The 25000-nt window shown below is 36.3% G+C and overlaps 1 protein-coding gene across 1 annotated transcript in view; it reads left to right on the top strand.

The window, feature by feature from the left end:
- Positions 1-14571, top strand: part of LOC140227726 (uncharacterized) — a 45105-nt gene extending 30534 nt beyond the window's left edge. Inside the window, 6 exon segments of the mRNA XM_072308134.1 lie at positions 9193-9414; positions 10678-10728; positions 11099-11161; positions 12061-12117; positions 12740-12854; positions 13329-14571. Coding sequence (XP_072164235.1) covers positions 9193-9414; positions 10678-10728; positions 11099-11161; positions 12061-12117; positions 12740-12854; positions 13329-14571 — 1751 coding nt within the window.
- Positions 14572-25000: the final 10429 nt, after the last annotated feature.

Below are 25000 nucleotides of genomic sequence, written 5' to 3'. Positions count from 1 at the left end.
TATCCACACATTATGTTCATGATTAATGCCAACTTTCAAAGCAGTAGCTTCATCCTTTCACAAGTTATTAGACTTGAAAGTAAAGCGTGTGCAAAGGATTTTAAGAAATGAAAAGGGGCCACCCCCCCCCCCCAAAAAAAAAGAGATGCAGAAAAACTGCCGAAAACACACTTTCCCATTCGTGTTATGATCCCAAACTTGAGAATAATGTAGAAGAAGGATAGGTCTTTGAGCAAATATGAAAAACTCAGGATTGACTCAGGATCACACAAAATCAAGGGGTGCGACTTTTTGTTCGTTTTGTGATGCACGGTCACATATATCTGCGATTGCACTGTCTTTTGCACATTCTTTGAAAGAGGAAATAAATTAAAACATCAGTGCATCACAAAAATCCTGCCATGCAGTGGATTAATGTGGCTTGATTCTCAATAAATTAAAACTGAAAGTTATGGAAGAGGATAATGAGCTCACTCATACAACACGTACACAATGAAATTCTTTGTATATCCATCAATGTCCATGCTCAGTCTGAAAGTACCTTTTTACGAAAGGCGTATCCAAACACGGATGTGAAAGTAAGGATAAATGAGTCGTCCTTCCGTTTGAAAGAGAAAATGAGAGATGGGAAATTCTACAAGCGTTTTCTTCTATGAATATTGAACGAATGCATAACATTCATAGAAGCGGCCTTCGTTTCTTCCTCTTCTGCCTGTGTGTGGGCTGCATAAATATTTAAATGCAAATTGTTTTGTTAATCTGTACTTTGAAACACAAGCGACGGCGCCTGCGCATTTTTAACAGGCGTATTTCGGCCCTTTGTATCGATTATAATGTGGTTATTGTTTCTTGTTATAGAATTACATCCGATCACTCCGCTCTCCTCGCAGGGCAGGGTGTAATTCTTTAATATTGAAAAAAGGTATTACGAAAGAGCCACAGCTTGGATAATCCGGCACAGAGACGGGGCCAATCATCAGATTAGACGGGAAGTTTGCAGTTGACACTTTGACAAAATAATGGCTTTGAATATCGCAAAAGACAGGAGGATGGCCTCCCTAGCATGGGTTGCTGTCGTTTTCCTCTGCTGTTATCCGTCGCTCCCTTTGTCGAAAGATACATGTACGTATATCGTTGTTTTCTTTATTGTTAGTCGATGTGCATTGTAATTGAAAGAAAAGAATTAGTGAACACAAAGACTTCTCTCCCTAACACTGGGAGTTGAATTTCTTAAAAGTTCATTTTTATGCTGTTCTCTTTGTGTGTGTGTGTGTGTTCGTGTGTGTGTGTAATGGTTTGCGATTTGATTTTCTTATCCTGTTTCTGTTGTTTTGTCGTGTTTATTTGCCAAAAGCGCTGCAAACTTATACTGCTTTCAGTAGATTAATTATGCACTAAAATTATCTACTATGTGAGTTTAAAAGCCATTCCCACTTTGAAAATCGTGATTCCCCACTGATTTATTGCCTGCCATGACTTTTTGTTTGTTTTGAAACGCTTCGATTGCGCCTTGAAACCCCAAATGGCATCTATTCCTACGTACAAATTATTTCAAATCGAAGAATAATAGATGAAATGATATCTGAAAACTTGTGGTAAAAAAAAAAGAGATATATATATATATATATTTATATATATATATATAAAATAGGCGTCACGTGGAGAGCAGATTTGTGTTTTCCATTCTGTTATCAGCTGTTCTTTTTCAGTCCATGATCTATCACTGAAAATACGTTGCACTTTATCTCCCCCTCTTTACCCACTGCAGATTTATCTCTAAACTGTTCGGAGGAACCACTCAAGCAGGAGGACTCGTGTGACAGAGCTTGCGCCCGCAATGGGGACAGCTGGATTCTACAAGCACCTTCCGGGTCGAGAATATTATTAGAAATAACGTCAACCACGACCCTATATATTACTGTGCATGATGAGATAGCTAAACAATCATTTAACACCGTCCTCGTTACCTCTCGTCACCTCTCGTCACCTCCCATGTTATCACTTTCCCATCTGACGAAGCTAACTATGCGGTATATATACCTCCCCAGTGAAATTCAAGATCATCGGGAAGTGTAACAAGGGTAAGTATTCGTTGTTATATCCGTACGATTAATATTACAAGTGTTTGATACTGACATACGCCCACTTGTATTCCACATTGTTCAGTGTTTCTTTTTTTTTTTCTCGTAATCACGTGAAATAAATGTATAATGTGTTGACTGGTGGAAAACCAATGACATACTTTGGTTTAAAACCCAAAATACAACTGATTGCATTCCAATAACGCACAAGCGAAAGGGGAATGATACACCTTTTTTTTTTCTTTTTTTTTAACAAAATATCCCTCTTCTGTCATTAAAAAAAAAAAAAAAAAATCTTTCACATAGTCCACCTATACTTTTAAGATTTGGGACCGTGGAGTGAGTGAGTGAGCGTACGATGAAGGTTTAGATCTTGAAAATAAGTCCAATTCCCTATCACGCGAAAAGAACAGCATGTTACGTTGGGTTTTATAACCAAGGCCTTGTACATCGACAGCACATGATAATAATTAACTTCCAACTCTTACCGGAGGTAAAGCATAAACATAATCGTGCATCACCAAACTAGCAAAAAGTCCTTCGCATTGATATGTGTGAGGAGTCAAAATAGGTGAAACGGGTCAACCTAGTCAATCTGGACTCTTTCATATTTTCTGAAGAACAAGTCTTCTTTTACATTACGCTAAAGTGTAAGATCATAAAATGGACGGGAATTCCTGTTTTTAGCAGCTTTTCTATAACACCTTTTTTTGTAGAATATTGTGATTGAGAATGTCTTAGAGTGCTTTTTTCATTTCTTAAAAACCTTTTACACACTGTTCACTTTCAACTCTACTAATTTTTTGAAAAAAAAAATGATGCTAGTGCTTTGATAGTTGGCATTAGTCGGATGTGCTTAAAATGCATGATGAATTTTAAGTTAATCTGATAATCCTTCCAAGGTTGTGCTGTAAAGTTTTATATTGGGGGGGGGGAGATTGTGTGTGTTTTTTTTTTTTTTTTTTTTTTTTTGTCCCATTCATTAATTACAGCATGGTTAGATTAAGCGCTTGAATAGACCCTAAACTTCAGAACCACTTTTCTCAGTAAATGCTTTTCCAATGTGTGTGCTGTCTTTCGATTGGTTTTGATATTTGGATTAAATTACACATCGTTTTAAAGCTTAAAGTCTGCTCTTCAAGAATCTGCTCTTTTTTTGTAGGTTCTGTAATGCAGAGTTACATTTGGGCGTAAAATGATATCAAAATGCAAAGTTATCATGCAAATTAGATTTCTTTATCACTTTTCTATATACCAAATACGTCGTACACTAATGTGTTCGTCTCCATAGGTTTTAATTGCTTATTACAGTGACGATGTAATGATTTCCCCAAAACATTGATAGTTATAACCCAGCACCAGAGCAATGCGTCAAAAAGAATTGATGCCTTATATCCAACTGTATTTATTATTTTAAACGAGTCTTTGGTAATGTCTTCTTTCTTCTCAGACATGTTTCAAACATTGAATATGCTTTCCTTTCGGAATTCCTGTTATGAAAGCAATACAAAATAAAAATCCAATGTGAAAATATGTTGATGGGAAATCATTATAGACTCTTTTGACAAGTTATCATTGCCATTGCCATAAAGATTTCGATTACAATCACAAACGTGAAAACAAGTGGGTCTAATTTTTAATGTAGGAGGAGTAGATACTTTGGGTACAAAATAACACACAACAAACGTTCCTATTTCGAAACTGTGACCTTTCTAAAGTCTTACTCCGTCTTAACAGTACTTTAATTTCATTCATCTGATTAGATGTACAGGGCGTAACAAAAAAAGGTAATCCAACTTTGGAGGGCTACTATTTCATAATTGTCAGCTATGGAGATCACAATGTTAGTTTTGAGGAAAGACAAACTCTTCCTCTTTCCATTGGTACCTAATTATATTGACAAATGTCATGCATGACTGGCCACATGAACTTTAAAGACAGCAATGACAAATTGAACTTTTTCAAAGTTAGTGTGTTTTTGTGAAAGAACAGTGTATGTCTCACCGTATGGATGAGGTCTGTCAATGAAAGTGGCCAAATATAGGCCAGCCTGTTCGAATGCAGGTCTTACTCTAGGGTTTGAGTTTAGGGTTTCTCCTAACATTTTATGGTTCATAACCTTTTACATGTCCATCTGTCCGGTAACTTGGTCACCCCCACAGAGGACATCCCCCACAGTCCATATTTTCTTTGTTCATATTCAACAACACATAGCTTGCAGCGAGAAACCATGTCTTGAATATGAAGAGAGAAAAATGGAAAATGGTTTAACCTTTATAGGAAAAACCAAGTTATTGATAACGTGACCATGTTGAAGGTTATGAACCATAAAGGGTTACAAGAAACCCTAAATACGAACCTGCAGTAATGCAGGCTGGCCTAATGATTTAACCACTTTCATTAACAGATCTTGGAAAAAGTGCAATTTGTCATTATTGTCTTTGTTTGTTTGTTTGTTTGTTTGTTTGTTTGTTTGTTTTATTTAAACACGGGTAAAATACTTGCACTCAGCCGTTAGGCTGTTTTTGAGCAAGTCCGTATGATACACACTGTTCAAAAAACATTTTTACAATCAACGTATAGGATAATACATAGAAAATAATCGATTTAAGAAACAAAAATATGAGAGAAAAAACACATATATACACAACACTCTTTGGCAGAATCAAATACAAAAACAGTCAGACAGTTGAATGCAGTAAGAAAAAATCTCGGAAAGAAAGTGATTTCAAAACAAAAATTATTACTCAAAAATAGAAAAACTCATAAATCAAGTAAGAAAACAGAATCCATATCCTTCAGAAATTGTGCTAACCTTGTACATATTCTCGTGGCTTCCGGTAATTGATGGAATAATTGAGCTGCTATGTAAATAGTACTACTTTTGCAAGAATTGGTCCTTGGTTTTGGTAACAATACTTTAAATGCCGAGTTCCTGAGATTATAATTAAATACTTTTACGTTCACTTGATAAGTCAGAAAATCAGGTAAGAGGTTATTTAAGACCTTGTAAATGAAAACAACAAGATTTTTTTTTTTCAATTTAGCACTGAGGCAGTCAATAGGCACCCTCCCATACAAATCTCGTCTATTGTCACGATAATCCACTTTCAGAACAGTTCGCAAGGCTCTGTTCTGAAGTATTTGTGGTCTTTTTATGTTACCAGAATTTGGTTTCATCCAGATGGTGTTACAGTACTCAAAGTGAGGACGAATCATTGTGTTATACAGGGTTAATGCGGTATCTTGATCAATATATGTAACTGTGCATCACAAAATGAACAAAAAGTCGCACGCAGTGATTTTGTATGAGGACTGAAAATAGGTGAAATGGTTCAACCTAGCCAATCTTGAGTTTTTCATATTTTCTGAAAGAGCAAGTCTTCTTCTACATCATGTTAAAGTTTGGGATCATTGGAAAAATCATGTATGTAAAAAAAAAAAAAAAAAAAATGCTATTTCTCTGTCACCAGTTCTAGAGCTTTTCTAGATCTTTGATTGATCTGATTTTTACCTTCTTGTCATCTTTAAAGTTCATGTGCTCAGTCATGCATGACGTTTTTCAACATAATTAGGTATCACTGGAAAGAGGAAGAGTTCCCTTTTCCTCACAAGAAACATTGCATCTCCATATAGCTGATAATTCATAAATAGTAGCCGTTCAAAGTTGGATTACGTTTTTGTTTTATACGCACTGTATACGTGAATTCAGAGTTTCATTATCAAGACTCCAAATATGTTCATGTCTTTACCATTCGTTCTAAAGAAACACCAAATGTGATGCTGGTTGACGGACCATCTCCCCGTGAAGGCTTGGTCGTGTTAAAAACAAACAGATATGTTTGCTATGATGGATTTAACAACGAAGCTGCCGAACTGGCATGCTTAGAGCTCGGCTTCCCAGCGGCTGAGGGGTATTCGAATCAAACAATGCCAAGTACAGCAACAAGGAGCAGGACGGGGCAGTTATCATGTCGCAATGGTGACAACAGTATTACGTATTATTAGAACAAAATGATAAAAAAGGAGAGGTTCTTCAGAAATTACAGGGCCGGAGCAATGTTTTCAAAAGTGTGGGGGCCCACTTCCGGGTTTCATGAGCTAATAAGCAAAAGAAAAAAAAAAAAAAAAAGGTCCTCAGCTCATTCTCTCCCCTCCCATTTCCGGGTGTTATAAAAAAAAGGTCTTCAGAGACAACACATAACCTTATCGCCGCCATACTATCTATTTCTATTTTAGTGCCACTTACGTACTTCCGGGTTGAAAAAAGTGTGGGGGCCCAAAGTGATGACACCTTATGTATTCCTTTGTATGGTGCACAAAAAGTGTGGGTCCCAAGCCCCCACGGCCCCCACGGCTGCGCCGGCCCTGAATTATACAGATTTCGGAAGCAAATAAGCCTAAACTATTTCAGGCTTTCAAACGGTAAGTCTGCGTTTTCAAGCAAAGTTTAAAATTTGAGAGTGAGTGGCTGTTACGAATGTTCATGTAGTTTTGCGATAGAACTTTTCCTAAACCTTGATGAAATTAGAATAAAGATATACTGATTACGTCTATTTCATTTGCTTTCGGGGAATAAATTCAGAAAGTTTCATTTCTTTTTTACTTCACTTTATAAGAGTTTATCAATGCCTTTGAAGGTATGTTACTAAGTTTCACAACATCCATGCATAGATGGCAGGTACCAACGTTTCAAGGATTGTCTACCGCCGAACGCCGCTGACTGTCTTTCGAATAAGGCTGTTAGACTCAAATGCCGAGGTGAGCCTGATGATGCAATTATACAAGCTGATGTTTGTTGTACCATTTTGCTGAACTAACATTGTACCAAGCAATTGAGAGCAGAAATGTGCCCAAATTGCATGGAACATGTTTGTTTCGTCGTGTGTTTGTTGTTTTTTTTTTTTCTTTTCTCTGTAACAAGGCTTGGCCTGATAACTTGTGAGCAGAGTGTATTCATTACAGCTTTCCCAGGCGATTTTCGTTTTGCATTTACGGGAAACATCGACTTCTTGGATGCTTATAGTGAACAGCCACGTTTTATGCTTCTTTTTTTTTTTCACGTCTATTTTAACTAAAATTGTTCCTTTTATCTATAAAGGCACACCCCGGAATATGATACGTTAAATGAAATTGTATACATGCATTCATCAGAACCGTATGGCGAGACAGAGTCTGAAAGAAGGAATGAATAGATTCCAACAAGCAAGAGCATAACAAAGATCGACAAAGAAAAAAAAATAATGATAATAACAATAATAATAATAATAATAACAATGATAATAATAATAATAATAATAATAATAATAACAATAATAATAATAATAATAATGATAATAATAATAATAATGTACTCTTCGCAAATTACACCACCAAAGTATGCATTTGACACGATTTAATCTATGATTCGATCAATGTAAAACCTATGATATAATAATACTAAGAACACTCTATACGTCTTGTCTTTATTGCGCTAAATACAGCTTTTCTAAGAGCCTGTACATTACCATATCACATAAGCTTTATCATGTTTGTATTCACGTTCATGAAAATACTTAACTACAAATCTAATGTACTCATGACAGTTATAAGTTCAAATCTAATCAATTTATAGTTAATTTCTGTCTGGATGTTGGGAGTTTTGTGATGTGCACTGATGTTTTAGGCGTAAGGATAAATCAGTTAAGGACAATTAAATCGTTCTATGCATGTGCATGCATGTGAATGATTTTTGACGTGAATGAAATAGGGTCGGCATTGTCAGCGATGTTGCTTCTCCGCACTTAATTTGCCAAGCTTTGGGTCTTCTTTGCCTTGTCGCGGCTGTATGTTTTGCAACAAACAGAATAGTAATAGGTGAAATACAGAATATGTTTACACAAATTATCTGAATTATGCTTAAATGTACTATAGATCATAACAAATGCAGAAAGGGTTGAGCGTATTGAAATCAAGCAAATATTAATCAGATGGGTGAAAATTGGGGTGTGAATTTTCTTCAATTTGTCTCCCTCTACAAATGAAATTTTGTAAGATCGCAACTACTGGGGGCATTTCATGAATCGTTTTGGTCGGATATTTTTCCGACAAACTGTTACGAGCCACTAAAATCTTTGCATCTGATTGGCTGAGAGCAAAGTTGTCCAACAACTTTGTCGGACAAAATGCTTCATGACATGTCCCCCTGATCTGTAATTAACTAACATGACGGACAATAGGAACCAAGGGACTCGAAACTGTCATCTACTGCTTTCCGAGCAGCGACGCTACCACCAGGCTGTCCCTGGTTGCCGGGAATGACACGATGAACTTGAAACAGATACCCAAGCTCCTAAATTCCGATATTGTTATGTGAGATAGTCCAAGGCGGAAAAGGTTTTAATGAAAGCAAGATGATATTAATCAGAGGGTCGAAGGTTGATTGCATTTTCTATTTGTCTCCCTCTGCAAATGAAATTTTGTATGATAGCAACTGCTAATATGAAATTAACAAACATGAAAAAAAAAATGAACCATGGGACTCGAACCTATCAGCTACTGCTTTCCGAAGCTTGGATATTTTGCGGGAAACCAGGGATAGCCTGGTAGTAGTGTTGTTGCCCGGAAAACAGTAGATGACAGGTTCGAGTCCCGTGGTTCATTTTCTCCGACATGTTTGTTAATTACATATCAGAAGTTACGATCTTACACAAATTTTATTTGTAGAATTGAGCTTATTGTTATGAATATGTATTTATGTAAATTAGTGTAACGTGGTCAGCCAAAGTGGGGTAAGTTTTGAGACTCTGCCGACTGACTATGGCGCTCGAGGGGAACAATAAAGTTCAGTTGCTGCTACTCAAAGAAAGTCTGGTATGGTGGTGATCTGTTTGATGTTACTGAGGATATGTGTGACAAGCTGTTGAGTTGCAACAACCCTTTTCCTCTCCCCCATAACAATATACATAATGTATAAGAGTGTTCATTCACTTTCAGATGATATTGAACTTTCGAGTGAATCGAGTGAAAAATATACACACACACACAAACACACACACACACATATATATATATATATATATATATATATATATATATATCACTTCGTCATTTCTTTCCTTTTAATTGACAGTTCCTATGGCGTTTTGTGTTTACCCCGGTCATGTGCCAAATGGTCATTGGGACTCTAATGTGACAAGCTTTGGGTCCAAGGTAACTCTCATCTGTGATGAAGGTTACATCGTCAATGGTAGTGCGACACTGCAGTGTGTGGGACTACCCGGACGGTCGACTTACTTTCCGACCTGGAACGTGTCAATCCCATTCTGCTTTAAATCCGAAACTGTAACAAAAGGTTTGTCGTTGATATTCAACTTGTATTTTGTCAAAGGTAAAACATTCAATTGATTATAACACAGTATAACAATGAGCATAGGAAAAAAAGAAGGAACTGAGGATGATAGCTCGTACATGTAATTGGATATAAAGTTGGACATTTCTGGGGTTTATTCAATAATTTCCGTGAAATTTCTCGTAACAGGGAAATAAGCCGTAATCATGACTGAAAATTTCATTTCATTTTTCATTTCATTTCAACTTATTTTCATATTTCTCACATAAAGCGCAATAAAGTACAATCATGAAAATTATGCAGAACATACATTAGATGAAACTTCACCGGAATGTACAAAAGCTTGTCTTGGTATACATGCGTGTGTACAGTTCTTGTTGAGGTCAGGATTTAGCTTTTAACATTTTGCAAGATTTCAGAAACCACTCGTTGAGATGTCAAAGAGCTTGCAATTCTAAGGGGTATCAAAAGTTTGTTTGATGAAAATCAGTTTTGAAATGGCTGAGATATCCAAAAACAAGATGAAACAAAAAGATCCTAATAAAAGGCGTGGCCTGTCGCCTTTTATTATTATCACTTTTTTTGGATATCTCAGCCATTTGAAAATCAATTTTCATCAAATAAACATTGAATCCTTCTTAAAATTACATGCTCTTTCGTATAAAGAGGTTTCTCATTATCTCACTTAGGAATGTTATAGACCCGAATCCCCACCTCAACCAGTACTGTACAGTCCCTTTAAACTAAGGTCATCATGCGAAAAATGTGATAGGGCCTGCGTAAAAGCAAGCTTGTAGAGCCACAGGTCCCGTGATAAATCAGATTAGGGGAACTATGAAATACAAATATTTTTTTACACCATACTATAACTGGGGGAACCGACAAAAACGAACAAAAAGCAGATCAAATAAGTGTTACTAAATAAAATTAAATGCTGGCAAATGTCGCAGTTTTGCTGAAAGTCAAAAGTATTGGTCGAAATACGAGACAGACGCACAATTTTGATCTATTCATTATTCTGTCAATCGATATATTAAAGAAAACATTTTTTCCCCATATTAAACCAAGATATACCAACAGGGGCTGGTGTTTAACGTCCTTTTAATTGAGAGATTTCTATGATACATACGCGATGGACAGTTTTTAAAGACCTACCGATTCTTCAAATGATCGTGACAGAGTTTCATATTGTCCAAGAGTGCCGGAGAATTTACCAAATAACTTTGAAACTGAATCAAGTCTTGCACGTCTATGTTTAATGCGTAGGTGCAACATCTATCACACCAACACGTACGCAGAATGCAGACTACATCTCCAGTGAGTAGCATTCAAAATATTTACAAGCTAGGTACTGTTAGAGTAACTGTAAATGTTTTGTGATGTGTGTTTCGGCATCTGTTGGCATTCGATGTCATTTTTTTTTTCTATTTTAATCTGACTTAAATTTGTCGTAAACTCTAACGCTGCCCTTCTGATTTAACAAATCACCTCAGCTCCATGAGATATTGAATCCAACAGCTGTAAAAACTACTGATGGTAGAATTTTATCTTTAAATATTTTTTTTTTTTCAGTAAGCTTGGAAACATTTTTCTGTTATGAATATGTTCAAGCAATGTCTGATTCTGTGGACCTCGGTCAAATATTAGTCATTACCCACAATGCCCCTGATTTCCTCCAATGAAACAGGCGAGGGACTGCTAACTTATGAATTAACGACATTGCCTGAGATCACCGCCACGTCGTTTCTGAGTAAGATGACTTGTCAGCCACTTTACCGTTGTGCACCTTTCTTTTGTACCTCTCTCATTGTTCAGTTTGTGATTACTTTAATCACTTTTTTTTTCGTTTGTTTTTCTTTTTGCTTACGGCTAAAGGCTCCGTTTCTATTCACTATTTAAAAACGTTTTAAAAAAAGGAACAGAAATCTTTCAAACTTACCGATTTTCCTCTTTCTTTTAAATGATTGTAATGTACACTGTTGGTCATGCAGATAGCTTGGTACCTAAAAGAAGTATATCGCACTGTCATTCAATTGATAAAATTCCAACTCGCCTTCTTTTCTTCTTTGCTTTTGACATTTTATGATGTTCAAAGTAAAGTTGTAGCAACTGTACACAAATACACAGATCGGCCTTCTAGTCTTCAACGATATTGTTGCAGCAATTATAAAGTCCTAAATGAACAGTAAAAATAAAATCACAACGTCAACTTCAATTTGAAATATTCATACAAATTACAGTGCTTCCGGCTATTGAAAATAATTCGACAGTGTTGTGGCAATATTAACTCTTTCATACAATAACTGGTGAAAGTCTTTTCTATGGACATGATATCCTGTTTCTAATCTTCCCTTGATCAGCATGCTTACAAACGTGACACCACTAGGTATGAAAATTAGTTATTTATTCCATCGGTGTGTATGTATTGTTATTATACTATTGTTTGTAGTTATTTATGATTCATGACATTTACGCTTCTAGAACAAATCTTGTACAAATGGTCAATGTTACTTTGCAATAATTTTGTAATATTTGGATTTGAAAATGAAATGATAAGTGACGAGGTCATTGTGAGTCTAAATACCATGATGTCATCATTGCGGCTGTCTGTACTAATCATCTTGCTTCTTTTGCTCTTTTCATGAACAGGTGATGGCAAACCAACTGAAAATGTAATCATATTAGACACAAGTGAAACGACTACAAGTGAGTTGCATATCCTCCTCATTAGATATCATCTCACTATACACATATGTATTACATAACATTCAATAATGAAGCAGAAATGATTTCACTGATATCGCATATTTTTTTTTCTCGGATTTTCAATTTCACCTTGTATATCAAATTGTTATTGCAACCACGTTTTGCTGCTTCCGATATTAACTCATGTTCATTATTGTGACCAGATTTATCTTTACACACACACACACACAAACACACACAAAGTTTTCATGCGACCTGAAATGAAAAAAAAAAAAAAAAAAGGTTTTCGACATGGGATCTTATGTCATCGCGTCAACCTGATCAATTTGCTATTAATACTGCAGCGTCAATAACAACATGTATAGTGCTATAATATAGAGCAATTTCATATCAAGTAATGGTAATTTCTCCAAATTACATACTTAGTGGTGCCCTATCATTCCAGGTGCAATATAATGTTTTAGTACATTGCATCTGTGGGCTGTCAATTCAGGATTATTTTGTTGATGATACGATAATGTGTACTCTACTAGATTATGTCAATGCAATGTACTTTCTTCTTTCTTTGTTTCTTTTTTTTACAAAGGGTGACAAAGATTTATTTTCTTGAATTCCATTTCAGCTTCTGAAGTTCCTGAGGATAATGACGACATCTTTGCAATGGCAGCTCTTCTGTGTGTTGTTCCCATACTTGTTGCCGTTCTCTTTATGGTATTGTGCAGACATCACAAGAAAAGGTGAGTGTTTCCGTATAAACCCAGTATTGTGCACACGTGTATTTGTATGTGTATGTGTGTTAAAGTGTTGGAGGTTGGTGTTTGGAGGTTGCTGCGGGAAGTAGTTGAAGTTGTTTCCTACTTGTGCCATTGTACTGTCTTTTTCTACATTTTTTAGTAATGTAATTAATGCTTCAAACTTTGAGTAAACAACTTAAATGTATGTGTATGTATCCCAGCAAAACATATATTTTCAAAGTGTGTAAATTGATTTTGATGTTCAATCACTATTTCAATGTCCTTATTACATCTTTTTATGTGGGACAAACCAAAACAAGGTGATACATTCCACAATTGTATATTTGTGATATCTGTTTCCATTCCGTCTTGAAAATATGATGTTGTTATTGGTGGTTTGTGTTCTGTTTCGTTTCTTCTTCTTTTTTTTCAAAAAAAAAAGTAAGCAGTATATCTTTCTTATAATTGCCGTTACAGACGCAGATCCTCACAAATTTCAAATCAGACAACCACACAACTGCAAATGGATCCTGTAGACAATGCAAACCAAAATTTGAGCGCGACGGATCATGCTGCATTGGAGAGTACTTTTACTGACGCTGTAGCAGAGGGTCACCCTTCCCAGAACCACCATGGCAATATTTTCAGAGACGTCACGACTCATCAAGAAAATCTGTATCACGTCTACCAGGACGCTGGAGAGGTAGACAAGGGATCGTCCCAGCCATCAAACTTACCAGTCTCCCTTTGCACAGTCTCATTGCAGAGTAATGTCACTTCCTCTGAAAACGCCTCAGTAAGTATCCCGTGTGTTTATGAGAACCATGGAGTACAGGAAACATCTTTGGATCAAACGGCGAGCTGTCATGAGGACTGTGAATACCAAGATGTAGACCTCTGCGGAAACGATTGGCTGACGAAAAAAGGCTCAAGATCCTTTGATGGAGCCCACTTGTTTGATGAAAGGTGCTACAATTCGTTGAATTTCGGCAAACAGTCTGCCCAGAACATTCCTAGCAATGGAGAGAGCGAGTACGATCACTGCAATCGTCCCCTCCTGGATAAGAGACTGCAAAGTACCCAAGCAGATCTCTCAGCTTCTGGACCTTCTTCTCATGGTGAAGTTCACTCCGACAGAAATGATGACATATCGTATCCCTGCGTGGGATCCCTACCAACCGTCAATCGTGACGATGTTTTCTATTATCAACTACATCCTGGCGAAGCTAATAGTATTGAAACGTTCAACAAACCACAGTTCACTGACGCTTTCGACTCCGGGGAATACTGCTTGTTGAATCCTGATAAAGGTTCCACCCATGACAAGCATCCTACAAAGAGAGATGACAACTTGAGCGACTACTATGACTCCGAGAGTCCTATGAGTTATGTTGCAAATACCAAACATTGTGAAGAATTGTATGCAACAGTGAACAAAACAGTAGGAACATCATTGGCAGCGAAACCAGCAACGTTAGAAGAACTGTATGCAACGGTGAACAAAACAGTTGGGGCAAATTCAGCAGCAAAACCAGCAACGTGCGAAGAACTGTATGCAACGGTGAACAAAACTCTTGCGGCAAATTCAGCAGGAAAACCAGCAACGTGCGAAGAACTGTATGCTAAGGTGGACAAAACAAAAGACGGTCAAATTGGCAATAAAGCAACATCACAAGAGGAACTGTATATGAACGTAACTAATACAAATGTAGATCTTTGAATGTTTTGTCCTAACCAACTGTTTATGTTTATGTTTTCTTTTGTGTTTGCACAATTAGAAGCATAATATAAAAGCGTTTCAGAGAAGCCTTATCTTTTTCATTTAAAAATTCAAGACATTGGGTTATCACTGATTCTTATGTCGGTTTAATTGAGATATCCAATTTTGTTGGATTCACTCGTTTTAGACCTGATAATCCTCTATTTAAGAATCTCACCTAGCTACTAAAATCGTACTTAGCGATTCTCGGGGATTTTACGATACAGGTAACATAAATTAGAGTTCAAGTTCAATGACATTTATTTCAAGCAAATATGAATATATACAATTACAAGTAACATGCGGTCGATTTGAATGGAAGACGATCGCGTGTTTATTGCTGTATTTAGATACTTTTGCCGATAAGTGTATGACAGCATTATGCTATTTCATCCATTTCTCATGAGAACTGTGACGTAGTCTTTGTAAGCATGCTTGATAAGATAGGTTTGAACAGTATTTTTCAACCTGTGTCTTTTTGCATATAAGCATGACTTCTGCAAGGTAAAAGGTTTTTATTTTTTTTTTCAAATAGAGAGGAGATTGTGAATTAAGACTTTATTACTCTACATTCTCATTTATTGTAGACGGTTAGAAGACTACCGAAACAGTTTCTGATCTAAGCAATCTCAAATCATACGTTTCCGAGATCATTCCTGAAAGGATCCATGAGGTTTGCAGATTTTGTGTACACACACATGCGGCAAAATTATGTCTTGTTAAATCCGTAACTGCAGCAGTGGATCAGAGAGAGAGAGAGAGGGGGGGGGGGGGTAATAGTTTCAATGGCATAGTCGCTGTTTATCATGTTGTCATGTGTTATCATCTTGCGCTACATGGTACAGTACATTGTGTTTGTGTAAGTGTGTGTGTCTGTATGTGTGTTATCCACATGTAGAAAGGAACGTTATGAAATGTTAAAATAGTGTATGTTTAAGAGGGCAGCAATTATTGTATCTGGATTCAATAGAATGTTTACGACATTGTCCGTCTGCTTTTACGGGAGAAATTTTTAAATTTCACGTAAAAGATGGTGTAATAGTGCACTCAATGTACACGTACTGTAACTTGCTTTGGCAAGCTAAGGACGCACAACGAGCAGCCCATGAGAAGCTAGCGGGTTAATATAGTAATACAGCAACTTTCTATGAATTTATTTCATAATTTCAATGGCAATGATACTAACAAAAACGTGCTTTCTAGTACTGAATATTTGATGACTTTTAAAGGAGAATCAGTAAAAACAACAAAAACAAATTTAGAACGCACAAGGCCGTATTATTGCCCAAAGGACGACGGTTGTGACATTGTGCCATTGCTACGTGGATGGTTAGATGGTCGATCACGTTAGAGCGGACAGCGGCTGGATATACTGTTTGGAGGCCGATATATAGCAGTAATATTGATTGTGACATTATGTTGTTAAAAATTTGCATAGATGTGTGAATGAAGGACCGGTGCATAAACTAATGACAGTGATATATCACACATGTGTGAAGAGTAAATGTGAACGTGCATCACAAAACCAACAAATAGTCGCACAGCACGATTTTCCGTGAGGACTCAAAACAGGTGTAAAGGGAATCCCTAGTCATTTTTTAGTTGTTTTCTTTTTTTTTCTGAAAGAGCATTTTTTAATCATTTTTTTTTACAAAGTTTTGGATCATAAAATGGATAGGAAATTATCTTTTTTGCTTTTCTTCTTTTTTTTTTCTTTTAGAACACTTTGCTTCGGTCTAACGGAGGCTTTGTCAGATTTACGGATTCCGGTCATTGAAACCTTTCAAACACTTTTTTTCACATCAAACTCTATTAAATCTTGAAAGGATGATGCCATTGCGTGGGAAGTTATTATCGGTCATGACTAGAATGTACTTTATGATATGCAAATTTTCAGTTTAGTTTAATAAGCCCTTCACATTGTGACCGCCATGAAGTTCTATATCCCCTTCTTGTTTTGTTTGGTTTTTGTTTGTTTGTTTGTTTGTTTTTTTCATTCATTGCAGACACCACATCAGGGTGAAATTGAAATACACTTGACTAGGCCTCTTTTCCAAGTAAAGATTTTGCTCGAGTGTGAACTTCTTTACATTATTTTGGTGGATTTGACAAGCTAATTTGTATAGAAGTACATGTCATTTTAAATCTTAGAATCTGCTCTTTCAGAATCCGCCCATAACTAAAAAAAAAATCCATGATTGGTGGTTTTGTGATGGATGGTCACAAATTGTCATATTGGCTTATTTTTACTTGGTGTACATAACTGTCAATAATAAGAGTCAATAATCATAAAGAAATGTTTAAGTAATGGATAAATGGCAATGATTGTGAGAAAATATAAATTAATGTATGACGACTTGGCAGCAACACATATATAGTGTATACACATTCGTAAAAACAGATGGTTGTATACATGATCACATTATCATCATATACGTATATTATATGTACATGCACTTATTAATACAGATAATGCTTGCATCATACTGGCACGCAGTGGCATACATGTATGATATCACGCATTGCAAACAAGAAACAACGCAATATTTTTCATGAAATAAAGGATTGCACGTCTCAAGCAACAAGCTACATTAAATGAGACAAATTTGATGTTATATATGTCACTCAGATACTTTCCCATGTGTGTTTGTGTGTGTGTTGTTGTTGTTGTTGTTTTTGTTTATCCATATGTCTGCGTGTGGAAGGAAAAGTGTGCATGTGAATATTTTTTTCGTGATATTAAAGCTTACCCCCCCCCCCCATAAACACATATACATTTCGCTATACAGTACAATCAGTAATATGTGCAAATTTTTGTATGAAATTACCTTTTCGAAGCACTTTGATGTCCATACTAAATTGCGATTGCAACAATTATTTCAAGTGTTAAAGGGTGTGTACAGTTCTGGTCGAGGTGAGGATTTAGCTTATAACGTTTTGCGAGATATTCAAAGACTACTCTATGAGATGTCAAAGAGCATGCAGTTCTAAGGGGTATGAAAAGTTTATTCGATGAAAATCGGTTTTGAAATGGCTGAGATATCCAAAAACAAGGTGAAACAAAGAGATCCTAATAAAGTTGTGGCATGTCGCCTTTTATTATTAGCACTTTTTTGGATATCTCAGCCATTTGAAAACCAATTTTCATCAAATAAACGTTGAATCCTTTTTAAAATTACATGCTCTTTCGTACTTCATAAGAGGCTTTTCATTATCTAACTTAGGAATGTTCAAAACATGAATCCCCACCTCAACCAGTACTGTACAGTCCCTGTAAAACTAAATGAGCGTGTCTTCTTCATATGTAAACACACTGCATTGTATATTAATGTATACCTAACACAAACACACACACACACACACACATATATATATTTATATATATATATATATATATACATCATTCAAATATGAAATACAAAGTATTATTGTGAATAGAAGAGAAGTCCAAAGGACGTTCTGAATGTGGATTTCTTAAACATACTTAATTACAGGAACTGGGTTTCTATTAAAGATCAAATTATTTTCATAAAACAAGAAATGCTAAGGCTGTTATACTATCCAAAGGAGCACCCGATACTTATATTTCATAATACTTGCTTAGATTTCCCGTTCATGATTATCGTTTTCTTTTTACTCTGTTACCAGAGTCTGCATTGTTTTGCACAGTTATACATACATTGTAAAATTAGCCTCAGCTGATATGCTAGGATCTCAGTGCTGCACAAATGCTACCCAATCATACAGCTTTTTATAATGTGCGTTTCTGAGCTTACATCTCCATTGCTATGTAGCATTACAGTGAAAATATAACATATATGTGACCCTGCACCACAAAACAAACAAAAAGTCGCCAGACATGAATTTTTTGTTAAGACCATATTCTGAAAGAGTAGACTTTAAACATTAAAATGGTGTATAACTCAATTGAAATGGACTCTCCTAATCTATCTAAATATTGGAAAGAAAGCACAAACTCAGGTAAAGTGTGAACAGAGAAAAGAGGCACTGAAGTACAGTGTCTATTCAAGCGCCTAATCTTTACCAAGCAGTGCTGGGTGTGCGATGAATGGGACAAAAACAGGAAGTGAACCACTGGAGTAACAACAATGAAGAGATTAGGAGATTAAACTGAAATGAGACATGCCTCATTAACACATTCTGTCCATAATTAATGCCAACTTTCAAGGCAGTAGCATTAGCCTTTCAAAAGTTATTTGAGTTGAACGTGATGAGTGTGTACAAGGTTTTTCAGACATGATAAGGGGACTCAAAAGACACACCTAATCACACTATTCTGCCGAAAATGTTCGAGATAAACTTTCAAAAAAAAAAAAAAACACACTTTCCTGCCCGTTATATGATCCCAAATTTTAGTACAATGTAGAAGAAGACTTGTTATATCAGAAAATATCAAAAAGTCAAGATCAGCTAGGTTGACCCATATCACTTATTTTCAGTCCTCACGCAAAATCCGTGTGTGCGACTTTTTGTTTGTTTTGTGATTCACGGTCACATAGGCAATTACGTTGTTTGATAATGGTTAACGACACTCTGTTTGATATAAATCAGTGCATGTACCACAGGATGCGAATTAATTTTCCTTTCGAATGGTAGTGCCTGAACGTGTTCCCTCCCAGAGTCAAACTGTGAATAATTATGAAGGAATGACAATTAGCTCAAAGGCGACGTGGAAAACTGAGTGCTGAATGAACTGTATGGTACCTGTGGATCTGGTGATAATAATTCTCTCGTTGCAATATGACCATATGAAATGATTCATGATTGAAAACTTGTTCATGTCATGTACATGATAGAACAGTACAGAATGAAATATATCAACACAGGAAGAATAACAGTTGTGGAGTTAACTTTATTACTCTTAATCCAAAGTGGTTTTCAAACCTGTTGGTACAAATCCACATTGACAATTTATTTATAAAGAGTACATTGATTGTATAATAATTATTATACCTTATATGTGGAACTCAACGTCAGGTTTTAATTTGTTTCAATAATGATCTACTATACTTTCTCCCCTTTTCTTATGCGACCAATGCAAGACCCAACTTCATTCTTAGTTAGGGAGAGGGGGATAGTATTTCTAAAATGTTTTATAACAGATATGTATAAATAGATTTGTGTGTGTGTGCGTGTGTGTGTGTGCCTTCTTTGTGTCATTTGTTAACAAGATATTGGATGAAGTGTTTATGTTCACCTTTATTTTTAGGGACAAGCTTAAACTTTTTGACATGTTAAGAACAGAAGTTCTCAGTTGGATACATAAACGTTTTAATCTGGAAAACCCAATCAATAAATCATGTTGGATTTATTTGCAACTTGTTTATTTCGATAGAAAGAATAATGATATTCATAAAAAAGCAAATATTGCCTTTTTTGAAAAAAATGTACACACAAGGCTATATAATTGTATCTTCTTAAATGATTACAAACTAATTGATGACATGGTCATTATAGACTCATGTTAGTTAGACTTATACTGCTAACGAGTGCAGCCATGTCAATACGAGTGTATTATTTTATGTATCATTTCATAGTCCTAATGAAAGTCTTAAAAAACCCGAAAGCTTGGGAATAAAACCACATACGTTGAACTAGCTACGTCCATGAATGCTCTTATCTTCAACAATGAATAGATAACATATATCATATAACCATAACTATGTATATATATATATATATATATATATATATATATATATATATATATATAATATTATATACATATATAAGTTTGTGTGGTTTGTTTTCACCTATTACGCCGAAAAGTATGCTTCTATAATCCTATTTTATCGATTTTTCAAAAACTTTAAGGGGGTATCTCAATCAGTGCCGAATGTTTGACGAATTCAAGGGAATTTCAAGGTCCGTTAACAGTGGTAACCAAATTCCTAAGCGATTGCAATCAAATTTGCAAACAGTTTTCATTGCGTAAGCCATTTCTCTTGTCGCAAATTTCGTAAACAATTGCAATCAAATTCGCAGTTTCCATTGATAGTATCTCAATGAGCGGCAAATATTTTCGAGCGTAGCGATTTCTAGGTATCGTTACTTTTCTTCAGCGTTCGTTAACAGTTGCAGTCAAATTCGTCAACACCTGCAATCATATTCGAAAACAGTTTTAATTGTCGTACACAGTCTTCTTTTATTGTTTTTTTTTTTTGCAGAGAAATTCTGAACATGTTCAAAGATCTTGTAGACGAGCAAGGAGCAGCAGGATTCTGTTGTGTTATCCTTCGAATTGGTCAACAGAGGACTGTTGGCGCAGTTAGTTATAACGGCGCTCAATCACCACGTAGAGATTACACAACTTCAGCCCCGTCATCTATTATATGCAAGTCAAGGTATTTTCTTTCCAAAAAAAAAAAGAAGAAATAAACTTATCCCTGTATCATGGAAAATCGGTGCACTATCGTCCTCATATATATATATATATATATATATATATATATATATATACATAAATATTGTCTCCATACGATTTCTTCCCTATTAAATAATAGCTGTACTTTGAATCTAATGCGATGTGTTTTACAGTTAAATTGTCTGCAAGGACATGCAGAATAACAGCCATTGGCTGAGCAAGTTCCTTTTACTGTCGTGTCCTAGTGGTTTGGTTTGATTTGGTTAGTTTCGGTTTGGCTTATTTCTGCATTTTCTTTCTCCAAATACAATAACAAATGAAAACAAAGTGACACAGAGTATGCACAAAACAAAATCAATACAAGAAGTGTCATTTTTATAACAACATCAGTCTGTAATGACATATGAATAAAAACAACATATGTAACCCTGCACCACAAAACAAACAAAAAGTCGCCAGACAAGGATTTTCAGTTAAGGACAGATTCTAAAAGGGTAGACTCTAAGCCTTAAAATGATGTATAACTCAATTCAAATGGACACTTCTAACCTATCTAAACATTGGAAAGAAAGCGCTCACTCTGGAAAAGTGCGAACCGAGAAAAGAGACTCTGAAGTACACGGCCTATCTGTCTATTCAAGCGTTTAATCTTTACCAAACAGCGCTAACTGTTGTGATGTGGATGTAAACCACTGGAGCAACAACAATGAAGGGATTATTGGATTAAATTGAAATTAAGCACGCTCTATTAAAACATTCTGTCCATGATTAATGCCAACTTTCGAAGCAGTAGTGTTATCCATTCAAAAGTTATCAGACTTGAAAGTGAAGAGTTTGCAAAGGGTTATCAAGAAATGAAAAGAGGCCTCTTTAAAGACATACCTGATCTCACTACCCTTCAAAAAAGGGTTGTAGAAAAACTACTGAAAATGCGCTTTCCCATTCATTTTATGATCCCAAACTCAAGAATAATGTAGAAGAAGAATAACTCTTTCAGAAAATATGGAAAACTCAAAATTAACTATGTTGACCTGTTTTCACCTTTCTTGAGTCCTCATGTGAAATCAAGGGGTGCGACTTTTTGTTCGTTTTGTGGTGCACGGTCACATATTAAGGCATACTGTATTTGAAGAGCTTGCAACCAAAAGGCGCTAAATCCATTCCGGCTACTTTCGAGTAAATTGATGTTTTTTAATTACACATATTACAGCTTGTTTATTCATTAGCTCTATGCTCCTAGTGGAAGAGCCATCACAGTAGGTAATAAAAATGCACATTAAAAAAATCCTGCACACACCATTTATTTTTTATGAATTTTTATATTTCAGATTTTTTCGGATTTAGCGCCTTTTGGAAGAAATCATGGATTTAGCGCCTTTTGGAAGAAATACTTTTGTGTTGTTCAATAACATTGGTATTAGGGAATGTCATTAATGTACAATCCAGGTAAATACTAGAGAACTGCATAAATTTACATCACAGTAGCCACACATACCCACACACACACACACACACACACACACACACACCCAAACACACACCCACGTACACATACACACACAAATGCACCAAAACACACACACATCAAAATGTGAAATCTTCCCCAGCATGCTGCTTTTAATTTTACTCATAATAGCAGCATACTGTACACCTATTCATTATACATTCCACACATGCAAAATACAACTGCAGCAGCAGCAACAACAAATAAAATACTTTGATCTCCTAATAACACTTTGCACTGAATATCATGAAGTCTATACAGAAGGTACAGTGACTCAAGGAAAGTGAGGACTTGCAGAGATTGTGAAATCATGTTGACTGATAGTATTTACTTCAGGTGAAAATAAAATACAGGTTGTCATGCAGAAATCTGACTGCAACAGGCATGAAAACAAATCACTATGATAAGCCCTCACATTGTATGCTTTACCTATTAATACTATAGAAAGCATCGCAAGGCTTTGCTGGAGGCTTTTTGATTTGGACTAACCAAACATCTGTTTAAAAAAAAATGTCAATTTGCTAAAACTGTAGTACTTATTAAGAAGGCAACAGATGCACATGAAAGCACATCTGTGGACAAAACTCTTTGTTTATACGTAAGTCAACAGCAATAAGGCCTACATCTAGGCATCTGTACTGTGAATCACATTGTCTTTTTTTTGTCTTCTTACCATGTTCATTTCTGAAAAGTAAAAATTGAGTCATTTACAGCCAAAAAAGGAGGTTTACCGCATGAAATGCATACCATCAAGTCCATGGCAGAATATCTCAACTAGTTAAAGTGCCTGCCCTAGGAATCATAATGTCTTGCCATAAGCTCGAGTCAGAGTTCCGTTCCTCATTGGTGGCCACTGTTGCTTCATCCTCATTGCCAGAGATGTCCACTGTATTCAATATCAAGGAAGTCACTCAAAGCACTGGCCACTTGGTTAGTCCCTCGCCGAATTCCTGTCCACCGCCTAAATGCAAGCAATATCACCTTGATGTTGTTTTCCAGGGATGTTTTCTCCTCCTCTCAGCTTAAGTTTAATGATGTCAAAAACACACAGCCAATCGAAGTACGTTGCACCTACCGGCGTACTCAAGAAAGCTTGATTCAGCATTCAATGAGATTAAGACCACTGTGATGGTTCCGTTGTCTGGTTCAGTACGCATGAGCTCAGAAATGAACGATAAGCTCTGTGATTTCTCGCAATCCTCTGATTCACGAAATCTTGGCCTTTCATGTATTGCTATGAATGCATCCTGTCACCCTCCTGGTATAAGGCATGGTAAATGTCATCGATGTGCGCTTCTTCTTCTTCTTGCGTATGAGGCAGCGGCAGCTAAATAACGTCCCTCAGTTGTTGTAGCCAAGTTACAGTCTCAGGAGTAGGGTGTGTCAAGTCCATGTTGTCAGGAGGGCGGAGATCAGGGCACTCACTCAAGATGTGTTGAGCAGTCTGTTCTGGTGCATCACACTGGCAGGCTGCTGACGGGCGTAGCCCCCACCGATGCATGGCTGCGTTGAAACGCCCAACTCGGGTTCGAATCCGATTTAATGACACCCACTCCCTCCTTGGGAGGTTTGCTCCTGGGGGGACAGATGTATTGGGCGTGACAACGAGTTGGGCAGGTCGTTGGGTGTCTTGCCAGCTCAGTGACACTTGCTGCTTGCAGATATGCTGTAGGTTGTATGACTTCCAAGGATGATTTGCCATTAACCTGAATTGGGAGAAGAATAAGAGAATTCAATCAAAAGTAATTAATATCGTTGGCTTAGAATATCTGTCCACGAGTAGCAAACACAACCTCAAACTTCCAATTTTGATACATTTCTCAATAGCTTCTAGACAGCCATAGTGATTTGGAGCAACACTTACTCTAGATACTAAAAGACCAAAAAGAAAGGGACTTGTTTGATTTACAGATTTTTTAACATAATTTTTTAATGTTTAATATAACCATAAAAAAAAAAACACTAATGCAATCATATCAGGATTATAAGATCCATCAGTGAATATTAGACAGGCTCTAATTCTATCATTACCAGGGCAATGCACCCTGCTGCATAGACCAACTCGAACAGTTAGAAAAGTAGGTAACCAGGTCATTACCATGGCAACACAGCATAAGCAGTACTGTATAGACTGACTTGAATAGTTACACGCTGTAGATCTACAGAAAATTTAACTGAGAAAATGAGTCAAGGTAACTTCATTTATTGATCACAGTTCCTTCAACAGATAATTAGTGACATACTTGTGAAATGGACCCCACCACTGTCTCTCTATCATCAGTACTAAATAATACGGCAGCTTACCTGTTACATCCCCACCATGTGGTGTTCAATATGGTGCTTTCTTGCACAATACAGGGCTAATACTGAGGAATGTGGCCCCACCAAACGACACTTTAATATGCATGATTGATACAGCAACAGGACCAGTTTCCACTGCATACAATGTAGCAATACACTTCATTCTATCCTTGGAAAGACTTCCTCATGACCCTTGATTA

This window comes from Diadema setosum, chromosome 4 (assembly GCF_964275005.1).
Source record: "Diadema setosum chromosome 4, eeDiaSeto1, whole genome shotgun sequence".
In the NCBI taxonomy this organism is placed as follows: domain Eukaryota; kingdom Metazoa; phylum Echinodermata; class Echinoidea; order Diadematoida; family Diadematidae; genus Diadema; species Diadema setosum.
Note: the sequence above shows the minus strand (reverse complement) of the source record. Positions and strands in the feature narration are given on the sequence as shown.